Raw genomic sequence first — 11,789 nt, forward strand, 5'->3', positions numbered from 1 at the left:
GAACGAGGGAGTAGTCATCGGTACGTGCCTGCCAAGCGTTCATAACGTCTTGTTCTGCAGGGAGAACAGGTGCGTCACCTAGCGGTGCTTGTAGGACATAATCTTTCTTGGCAGCTATGAGGATGATCCTCAGGTTCCGGACCCAGTCCGTGTAGTTGCTGCCATCGTCTTTCAGCTTGGTTTTCTCTAGGAACGCGTTGAAGTTGAGGACTACGTTGGCCATTTGATCTACAAGACATATTGTAAAATTTTAGACTAAGTTCATGATAATTAAGTTCATCTAATCAAATTATTCAATGAACTCCCACTTAGATAGACATCCCTCCTGTAATCTAAGTATAACATGATCCGAGTTAACTAGGCCGTGTCCGATCATCACGTGAGACGGACTAGTCAACATCGGTGAACATCTTCATGTTGATCGTATCTTCTATACGACTCATGCTCGACCTTTCGGTCTTCTGTGTTCCGAGGCCATGTCTGTACATGCTAGGCTCGTCAAGTCAACCTAAGTGTTTGCATGTGTAAATCTGTCTTACACCCGTTGTATGTGAACGTTAGAATCTATCACACCCGATCATCACGTGGTGCTTCGAAACAACGAACTGTCGCAACGGTGCACAGTTAGGGGGAACACTTTCTTGAAATTATTATGAGGGATCATCTTATTTACTACCGTCGTTCTAAGTAAACAAGATGCAAAAACATGATAAACATCACATGCAATCAAATAATAATAGTGACATGATATGGCCAATATCACATAGCTCCTTTGATCTCCATCTTGGGGCTCCATGATCATCTTGTCACCGGCATGACACCATGATCTCCATCATCGTGTCTCCATGAAGTTGCTCGCCAACTATTACTTCTACTACTATGGCTAACGCGTTTAGCAATAAAGTAAAGTAATTTACATGGCGTTTCTCAATGACACGCAGGTCATACAAAAAATAAAGACAACTCCTATGGCTCCTGCCGGTTGTCATACTCATCGACATGCAAGTCGTGATTCCTATTACAATAGCATGAACATCTCATACATCACATATATATCATTCATCATTCATCACAACTTTGGCCATATCATATCACAAAGCACTTGCTGCAAAAACAAGTTAGACGTCCTCTAATTGTTGTTGCAAGTTTTACGTGGCTGAAATAGGGTTCTAGCAAGAACGTTTTCTTACCTACGTGAAAGCCACAACGTGATTTGTCAACTTCTATTTACCCTTCATAAGGACCCTTTTCATCGAATCCGCTCCAACTAAAGTGGGAGAGACAGACACCCGCCAGCCACCTTATGCAACTAGTGCATGTTAGTCGGTGGAACCGGTCTCACGTAAGCGTACGTGTAAGGTTGGTCCGGGCCGCTTCATCCCACAATACCGTTGAAGCAAGATAAGACTAGTAGCGGCAAGAAAGTTGACAACATCAACGCCCACAACAAATTGTGTTCTACTCGTGCAAGAGAACTACGCATAGACCTAGCTCATGATGCCACTGTTGGGGAACGTTGCAGAAAACAAAAAATTTCCTACGGTTTCACCAAGATCCATCTAGGAGTTCATCTAGCAACGAGTGATCGGATTGCATCTACATACCTTTGTAGATCACGCGCGGAAGCGTTCAAAGAACGGGGATGAGGAAGGCGTACTCGACGTGATCCAAATCACCGGAGATCCTAGCGCCGAACGGACGGCACCTCCGCGTTCAACACACGTACGGTCAGCATAACGTCTCCTCCTTCTTGATCCAGCAAGGGGAAGAAGAGGTTTAGGAAGATGGCACCAGCAGCAGCACGACGGCGTGGTGGTGATGGAGCTGCAGTACTCTGGCAGGGCTTCGCCAAGCTCTATGGAGGAGGAGGATGTGTTGGAGAGGGAGAGGGAGGCACCAAAGGCATGTTATGAGAGGCCCTCCTTTCCCCACTATATATAGGGAGTCCAAGGGGGGGGGCGCTGGCCCTAGGAGATCCAGTCTCCTAGGGGGGTGCGGCCAAGGGAGGAATCCCTCCTCCCCAAGGCACCTAGGAGGTGCCTTCCCCCTTTGGGACTCTTCCCTTCCTTGAACCCTAGGCGCATGGGCCTCTTGGGGCTGGTGCCCTTGGCCCATATAGGCCAAGGCGCACCCCCTACAGCCCATGTGGCCCCCCGGGGCAGGTGGCCCCACCCGGTGGACCCCCGGGACCCTTCCGGTGGTCCCGGTACAATACCGGTGACCCCGAAACTTGTCCCGATGCCCGAAATAGCACTTTCTATATATAATTCTTTACCTCCGGACCATTCCGGAACTCCTCGTGACGTCCGGGATCTCATCCGGGACTCCGAACAACATTCGGGTTACTGCATATACATATCCCTACAACCCTAGCGTCACCGAACCTTAAGTGTGTAGACCCTACGGGTTCGGGAGACATGTAGACATGACCGAGACGACTCTCCGGCCAATAACCAACAGCGGGATCTGGATACCCATGTTGGCTCCCACATGCTCCTCGATGATCTCATCGGATGAACCACGATGTCGAGGATTCAAGCAACCCCGTATACAATTCCCTTCGTCAATCGGTATGTTACTTGCCCGAGATTCGATCGTCGGTATCCCAATACCTCGTTCAATCTCGTTACCGGCAAGTCACTTTACTCGTACCGTAATGCATGATCCCGTGACCAGACACTTGGTCACTTTGAGCTCATTATGATGATGCATTACCGAGTGGGCCCAGTGATACCTCTCCGTCATACGGAGTGACAAATCCCAGTCTTGATCCGTGTCAACCCAACAGACACTTTCGGAGATACCCGTAGTATACCTTTATAGTCACCCAGTTACGTTGTGACGTTTGGTACACCCAAAGCACTCCTACGGTATCCGGGAGTTACACGATCTCATGGTCTAAGGAAAAGATACTTGACATTGGAAAACTCTAGCAAACAAACTATACGATCTTATGCTATGTTTAGGATTGGGTCTTGTCCATCACATCATTCTCCTAATGATGTGATCTCGTTATCAATGACATCCAATGTCCATAGTCAGGAAACCATGACTATTTGTTGATCAACGAGCTAGTCAACTAGAGGCTTACTAGGGACATGTTGGTGTCTATTATTCACACATGTATTATGATTTCCGGATAACACAATTATAGCATGAATAAAGACAATTATCATGAACAAGGAAATATAATAATAATGCTTTTATTATTGTCTCTAGGGCATATTTCCAACACTAGTCTCTCCATAGATTGATCTTGGTGATACATAGGAAAATTTTGAATTTCTGCTACGATCCCCAATAGGAGGGACTATGGTGTTGATGTAGAAGCCCTCCGTGATCGATGCCCCCTCCGGCGGAGCTCCGGAACAGGCTCCAAGATGGGATCTCGTGGATACAGAAAGTTGCGGCGGTGGAATTAGGTTGTTGGCTCCGTATCTGATCGTTTGGGGGTACGTAGGTATATATAGGAGGAAGGAGTACGTCGGTGGAGCAATAGGGGGCCCACGAGGGTGGAGGGCGCGCCTTGGGGGGGGGGGGGGGGGGGGGGGTAGGCGCGCCCCCTACCTCGTGGCCTCCTCTTTTGTGTCTTGACGTAGGGTCCAAGTCTCCCGGGTCTTGTTTGTTGAGAAAATCACGTTCCCGAAGGTTTCATTCTGTTTGGACTCCGTTTGATATTCCATTTCTTCGAAACTCTAAAACAGGTAAAAAACAACAATTCTGGGCCGGGCCTCCGATTAATAGATTAGTCCCGGAAATAATATAAAAGTGGAAAATAAAGCCCAATAATGTCTAAAACAGTAGATAATATAACATGGAGCAATCAAAAATTATAGATACGTTGGAGACGTATCAACTATATAGAGAAGCAAACCGAGGAGGACTACTACATGTTTTGCATGGAGATAACGGAGCTAATAGAGAAATGTCTCAAATTGATAAGCTCGGTAGCACGAGAACAAAAAGGTACAATATTTCCACCTGTAGAAGAAACTTGGTTTGAATTGTATGAAGACAGTAACCCAAAGTGTTGGGTAGCATGGGAGGAAAAAAAATAGAGGTACTAGGGCTTGGAAATAAGGTGGCTGGAATGGATTTTTTAGGACTTTGGCCGAGGATGTTTCATGAAATTTCATAACAAATTACATTTTGTGCTCCACTTCATATTACGATTATCCCACACTCAGTGTGGATCTTTTTTTCTCTGTGGTTTACTAAATGTGAATCTTAGATGCACCAAAACTTGTAGAGTACATTGTAGGAGCTTGATTTGGCAACAACTTCAAAGATTATAGGTAGGGGTCACCGTTGATGTTCTGCTTAAGGCCAAGGACCATGTTTAAGACTATTTATAGTGGGGAGTATCATATACTAGTATCATGCATATGATACTATCTTCATAGTGCATAGTATCATAAAGTAATGTCATAGATGCATATTGGATGGTTAGAAGGACAGTGTATCCCAGCCCAGGCCACCAGGGTTCAAGTTTTGGTGCTCGCATTATTCCTGAATTTATTTCGGGGTTTCCGGCGATGTGCTTTCAGTGGGAGGAGACATTCCCGTCGACGACGAGGCGCCTACGGTGACTTTGTAAATCTCAAGATGATATGCCGGCTCAATCTTCGAAGGTGCTCATAGAGGTAGGGTGTGCGTGTGTGCATTCATAGGAATGAATGTATGCGCGTATGTATAAGCGCTTGCGTCAGTACTGATGTTCAAAAAAAAGATGCATATCATTTATTATGATACAATATCTATCTATCTTATTTTAACTGTTTTTATTTTAATTCTCTGCCACATCAGTACGTTTGCTACTTTTGAGTGCATGATACCCGTTAAGATACCATCACTATGGCCAGCCTAACATTGACTTGATATAGTACAATAACTCGATTTCAGAAGTTACAAAAAAGAAAGAAAATCAATACCCAATTCGATTTACAAGTCGAGAGTAATAAAAGACTACAAACCTAACTATGAATAGTACCAATAACTACTCCTACAAGATACGAATTGCACGTCTCTGGTACTATTCACAGACTGTTTTGTATTTTTACTTTTCTGAATTGTGGATCATACAATTTTGAAATGAGTAATCATATTAGAAAAAGATTAGTTTTTTTAAAAAAATATTGTGACTGTCTCCAAACAAAACAAAGCCCCACTTCCAGGCACGACGATTCCACGGAAGCCTCTCCTCTCCAGTGCCCGCCGAACACGTGACCACAGCCAATCAGACCCCTCCACGTCACCGCGCGGCCACAACTATAAACCTTCCCGTGCTCCCGACCCCATCGCCGGCGAGCAGACACCACGCCGCCGCCGCCGGCGCACGCACCCCGACCTCCCGGACAGCTGCCCGCCCGCTTCCCACTTCACCTAACCCCGAGCCCTCCTCCCATGGACGTCCGCCGCAGGCCCGGGGCGGCGGCAGCCGATAGGCCGACGAAGTCGCGGCCGGCTGCTGCTGCCGCCGCGGCGCCGGCCGCGGCGCCGGGCGACCTGGTGCTCCGCGCGCCGAACCTCCGCGTGGTCCTCGCGGCGATGGCTCTCTTCCTCGCGCCCTTCTCGTACCTCGCGTTCGTGCACTACCCCCTGGCCGCCGATCTGCGGCGATCCATCCTAATCTGCGGGGCCATTAGCCTCGGCGGCTTCTTCGTCGTGCTCCGCCTCATCCCCGTCGCCGCCCGCTACCTCCTCCGCCGCGGGATGTTCGGCAAGGACATCAACAAGAAGGGCTTGCCCATGGGAGAGATCACAGTGTGAGTCAAGAGCACAATTTTGATAACTTGCAGTCTGCTCTGTGCTTTTATAGATAGATAGATAGATAGAGAGGCGGGGAATTTGTTGCGTTGGTAGCTGCTACAATTCATGGTGGAAACTATGGAGTACAAGAAGCGAATTCAGTTCAGTTGAAATCCATGCATCTGGTACTAGTAGACATCAATACTTCATAGTCTCATAGGCTAAACTGGCTGTTTTCTTACAGCTCAAAACTAGACGTCATATTCGGATAGCTGATAGCAGCTGAGCGGAATTTCCTACTTGCATTCGTTGGTGGGTGTTGACTCTGTTTGACAGATTGTCCAGTTTGAGGCCAAAATACTTAAGCAGTAAACAATGCCGTGCTTAAGTATTTTGGCCTACAGCTTGAGTTCATGCACCATTCCATCCCCTTGGGTTAAGTGTGAAGCAAAATGATCTTGGAACTTAGAATACAGTCTTTCTTACTGGTCAAAGTTCTTGCATACCTCTGAAGAACATATAAATCAAAGAAAGGACACAAAACATGTGTTACTTAACGAGCTTTCTTGAATGTGCATTTTTGAATGCTTTCTTTGGGATATATGATACTGATACATACAGTGCATGTATATACAAGCCTCAAGATTCTATATAAAGTCAGCAAGAGAAACTGAATCATAGCATCATTTTAGAGAAGTGTGCACAAACTCATATCTGTACATTGAAGGAGCAATTCAAAAACAAAAATCAAAAGTACCCATTGTATGCCTTTCATATGAATTTGCTACATGATCTGGCTTGGTAATATAAAGCTGCAAGTTGACGTTCTTTGTTGTCTAAACATTTTACTTGTTTTGCAGGCCTGAGTCACTAGGCATTGTTGTTGGGATTGTGTACCTGGTCATTGCTATTCTATTTCAACATTTCAACTTCACAGCGGATTCCATTGTATGTTTATGACTAGAAGTTGTCGTTTTTGGAATTCACAAGTATATGTTATGCCCTGAATTTCATTCCCCCCCCTTTTTTCTTTTTGCAGTGGCTTGTTGAATATAATGCAGCATTAGCATCAGTCTGCTTTATGATTCTTCTTGGATTTATTGACGATGTTCTTGATATTCCATGGAGAGTGTATGTTCTTTTTCAGAGTGTTCAGTTTATTTCAATAGTGCAATTGCTATTATTTTCTTGATTCTGATAAATTGGTTTTGGAATGACCTACATTGAACAGGAAACTGCTGCTGCCTACGATTGCAGCACTTCCTCTGCTTATGGCGTATGCTGGTGGTACTTCCATCATCATTCCAAAGCCTCTAGCATCCTATGTCGGAGTAGAAGTTCTGGAGTTAGGTATGTTTACAAACCCAAAATAAGCGAATTTTGACACAGTTAATATTGAGTGGTTCCAAATATTGGTGTGATGGAATCATTTATGACTTCTAATTTTATCACTTGTTAGAGTGACGAAGTCCATCTTGTACATTGCTTGCTTCAAAATGTGTTTTGAAATCTCTCAGCAGAAATGAATGAACTGAGAGATCCATGTGCGCTAGTACTGCTGAGATGCATTTCTTTCGGTTTACTTATTTGCCTTTTGAATGCAATTTCTGCTGTTGACCAAATTCTCTGTGGACCGAGATGCACACACTAGATAATAGAATACCAACACCAACCTTGTTTTCTTTGGCATGCAGGTTGGATGTACAAGCTCTTCATGCTTTTGTTAGCAGTGTTTTGTACAAATTCAATCAACATACATGCTGGCCTGAATGGTCTTGAAGTTGGGCAGACAGTTGTCATATCTGCTGCGGTATGAAGTACATGGCTCTTGAATTTTGAGTACCATTCGTCAACTGATGATTGTAGCATTTTCCAGGTTTTGATACATAATGTAATGCGCATAGGATCTTCTAAAGACCTTGAAACTCAGCAAGCTCATGCATTCTCTATTTATCTTGTCCTGCCTTTCCTGACCACTTCATTGGCTTTGCTGGGTTTTAACTGGTAAGGACCTTGAGAGGCATGCTACCTTGTTTTAAATAGAAGATGTTGGTCCTTTTACATGCATCACTTTGTGTCTTGTCAGGTATCCTTCATCTGTTTTTGTTGGTGATACATACACCTATTTTGCTGGGATGACTTTAGCTGTGGTTGGTATTTTGGGACATTTCAGGTATACATCCTCAGTTATCTCCTACAAGTTTCACTATTATTTATTCCAGCTTATTCTTTATTTGGCTGTTTGTGGTATGTAATTGTATGCAGTTAGCTGTCTGCTTTCTGTAGTCAAGTCTTCCTGATATCCTTGTTCTAGTGCATCTGCAGAAAAGTTTGCCCCTTTGTTTTGCATTTTTATTTACCCGAATGTGCCATATTAGGAAAGTGAGTAAAAAAATTCCGGGAACTTTTAGGGTGGTGCAGGAGAGTTATGCAAGGATTTGGCTGCACTCTGAGTGGACAATAGTTAGTAGAGTTTGGTAGGATTCAACAGCCAGGCTTTAAACATTTTTATATGTTGCTTGTTGACTGTTCATATCTTTGGCAATATATGTTGATATCCTAACCGTTTATCGTGGAAAACCATCTTGGCTGTGAACCCAAACTTTTCTCGTGCCATCTAATACTTTTTTGTGTGCACTTGTGTGATATTTATACTTTATAGTATATATGCTAGTTGTCCATATAATTTGCTTTGCCCATTATTGATTAATAACTGCAGCTGATAAAACTGTTTTCTGTTTGCAGTGAGACATTATTGCTCTTCTTTTTACCCCAGGTTCTTAATTTCTTGTGCTCAGTACCACAGGTTCGGAGAAACTGATTTCAATATTTACCTCCTCATTGGTACATTTAAACTTTTTAGTTGATTAGGTATATGGTTTGCTTACGCTTTAGATTTGTGCCTATTGTCTACAGCTCTTCCACTTTGTTCCTTGCCCAAGACATAGGTTGCCAAGGTAGTGATTTATTTCTTTTGGTACAAAACTGTCAATTGAACTTATCGTAATATAGTTTTGAACTTGTAATAAATTTCTGTGCTGTGCTTGCTGTAGGTTTGATACCCAAACAGGACTGCTGACAGGTACCAAAGATGGTAACCTTGTTAACATATTCCTTAGGTTGTTTGGGAAGTGCTCAGAGAAGTCCCTTTGCATAAGGCTTCTTATATTTCAGGTAAACTCGAAATGCATTCTTGCTGCAAACTTCATTTTCTTGTAATTCTTTCCTTGACTTGTGAAGGTATCATGGACTAGTCGATTGGAAACACACTCCAATATTTTTCTAGCAGCAGTAGAAACTTAAGAAAGAACGATGGCAAGTAGTGATTCAACCAGAACCCAGCATAACTATTGAACCGTTCTTGATGCCATAAACAATCTAAATTAGCTCACGTGTCTATTTAACTACTCACTAGCTATGGTGTTTGGTGTCACGCCAACGACACTTGATAAACTTGACTTAAAATGTACCAAATGTATATAGTGTCTATGTGATTGGATAGTGTTGAATGGAAGCTACTCCTAACGCTCAAGTTCTTTCATGGTAGATGCCCTACCTCTTTCTTTTGGTGCATATTTTGATCTGAGTTGAAGTAACTAACTCCTCGTGTCTTCATGTGTGGCAGGCTGTGTCATGCCTATTCTGCTTTTGGCTGAGATACATGCTTACTGGATGGTACAAATGAATGATTACCCGAATCAGAACATCGCGTCGGTTTCCATGATACAGTCGAAATCTATTTGCATCTGATGGCTGTTGCTGTCTCAGAATATCCGTATACTAGCAGCAACCCTGAAAAAAAGAGGTCTAATTCCAACAGGAGTAACTGGTCCAAGATACTATTCAGAATTTTGCATGCGTTGCTGCTCCCTCTTTCATCTAGTTTATCTGTAGCCTTTGATTTTGTTCCACCTTTTCTCGTGTGCTAACAACAGAAGATTTGGTTACGAGGCTTTGCCTTTTTCGTACCACAGAGTTCTAGAGGTCTGTGATCATAGAGAACTGATATATTTGTAACCATGTACAATGACTTGTATGGAAGTTCGCTTGCATTAGTTGTGTGAAGGCTTATGGTAGAGGATGAGCAATGTGTTCTTGTTGTCAGCTAAGAGAAAATGTCCACCGGAAACCAATTTAGGATGAAAACATGTGAACATCAAGTGAAAAATATGTTTCAAAGGTTCTAAAATTCTGGAGAAAAAACACAGTATGCTGGAGAGGTGATGTTTTACAAACATGCAAATTTCAAGTTCAAAATTAGGTTTATCCGGGAGGTATGAAAAAACAATCAGCAATAAATAGTGACAAAAGGCACAACATCACTATTCACACACATTTTTATTTCTTATCTCAAATGAATATGGGTTTGAATATCATATTCCACATGTTTATATAACCGGAACAGGCACTTTGATCGGTTGATTCCCTCGAGAGGGGATAGGTTCCACCACTTTGATCAGTTGATTCGCTCGAGAGGGAATAGGTTGAGAAAGAGGACGTCGTGTGTGCGAGAACGGTTGGAGGAAGAAGACAATGATCTGACTGCTTGTTCTCGATCCACAAGAGGTGTTCGTCCCAAATCGACTGATTTGCAAAAAAAAAAAAACACCCAGAAACTGATGAATAGATGCTCCCTTGTATAATGTCACGTTTCTGACACACATTTTTGTGAGAGAAGTGTTTATTGTAACCTGGTTTCCACTTCGTGTCAGCTAAGGTGGTAATTACTAGCCTAGGTCCACAATGTATATATAGTCTACATTTTTTCCAGGGAAAAGTCTAAAATAAACCTTGAACTTGTAGACGAAAGCTAAATTAAACCCTGAACTTTGAATCCCTGAAATCAGCACACCGAACTATATGATCCCGGCCTATTTTAAACCTTGAATGCATTCCCAAACAAGGATTGTTGGTATGCAGCTGAAACCCGAGATTTCTGACTACAGGCGGACTGTACTGGGCAGGCCCGCTAGGCGAATTTAAAATCTGCCGCTGGACGGCACTGGACCAGCCCACCAGGTAAACTTAAAAATACCAAAACAATGGAGATGTTGTCAGGAATCGTAGTTTCATTGTCTCAAAAAAAAAAAGGAATCATAGTTTCAACCTCGCGTTGCTGACCTTGTCAGGATAGCCACTCGGGAGCAACTAGTTAACGAGCGCTCCTTCGAAGCGCTCGTAACAAGCGGATCGGGAGCGCTCCGCGCGTGACAAGTGTCGCGCGCAGAGCTCTCCCGCAAGGGAAAACCAGTTGCGCGGTTGGTTCCCAGTTTTCCCTTTCCGGTTTGTGGTTTGGTGCGTTTTGCATTTTGACCCTCGAACTATTAAAATTTTCCGTTTTCCCTTTCCGCGCGAAAACACAAAAAAAATACCGGCTCGTGCGGTTGGTTCCCTGTTTCCCTTTCCCGTTTCCCTTTTTGTTCCAATTATATTTCCGGGCAATGGAGATTTATGGGGTAGTTACGGGCGGGGACTACCAACACTATCAAATGTCACCTTTCAAGTAAAGAAAAAAAGCAACTTTTTAATGTAAAACAGCAGTCTCCAGAATCATTCAATCGTGTGACTTCTTTATAGGCACAACTGAACACTAGGAGAGGCACGGATGTATAATAACTTTACTAAATTAAAGAAAAGCACCTCCGGCTCGCCTTCGGCTCGTTCAATTTTTCATAAACATCTTGAAGGGGGGCATAGGTCGAAGTGTGTGTTGGTCGTGCGGCGTGCTGGTTCGTGCGGCGCGTTGTACGTCGTCGTGTGACACGGCGCCTCTGGCGCGAGGGAACCTCCGGCTCGTTTAATTTTCATAAACATCTTGAAGGGGGGCATAGGTCGAAGTGTGTGTTGGTCGTGCGGTGTGTTGGTCGTGCAGCGTGCTGGTTCGTGCGGCGCGTTGTACGTCGTCGTGTGACATGGCCCCTCCGGCGCGAGGGAACCTCTGGCTCGCCTTCGGCTCGTTTAATTTTCATAAACATCTTGAAGGGGGGGCATAGGTTGAAGTGTGTGTTGGTCGTGCGGTGTGTTGGTCGTGCGGCGTGCTG

At 44.0% G+C, this 11,789-nt stretch overlaps 1 protein-coding gene across 1 annotated transcript; it reads left to right on the top strand.

Annotated features, from left to right (window-relative positions):
• Positions 1–5,251: 5,251 nt before the first annotated feature.
• LOC123187632 (UDP-N-acetylglucosamine--dolichyl-phosphate N-acetylglucosaminephosphotransferase) lies at positions 5,252–9,803 on the top strand. The gene is made up of 11 exons (XM_044599548.1): positions 5,252–5,765; positions 6,609–6,696; positions 6,788–6,879; positions 6,980–7,098; positions 7,443–7,558; positions 7,625–7,752; positions 7,835–7,921; positions 8,494–8,554; positions 8,665–8,705; positions 8,802–8,922; positions 9,374–9,803. The coding sequence occupies exons 1-11, from the start codon at positions 5,404–5,406 to the stop codon at positions 9,431–9,433; spliced, it is 1,275 nt and encodes a 424-aa protein (XP_044455483.1). The 5' UTR covers positions 5,252–5,403; the 3' UTR covers positions 9,434–9,803.
• The last annotated feature ends 1,986 nt before the right edge of the window (positions 9,804–11,789 follow it).

The sequence above is a fragment of the Triticum aestivum genome, chromosome 2A (genome assembly GCF_018294505.1).
Source record: "Triticum aestivum cultivar Chinese Spring chromosome 2A, IWGSC CS RefSeq v2.1, whole genome shotgun sequence".
Taxonomy (NCBI): Eukaryota; Viridiplantae; Streptophyta; class Magnoliopsida; order Poales; family Poaceae; genus Triticum; species Triticum aestivum.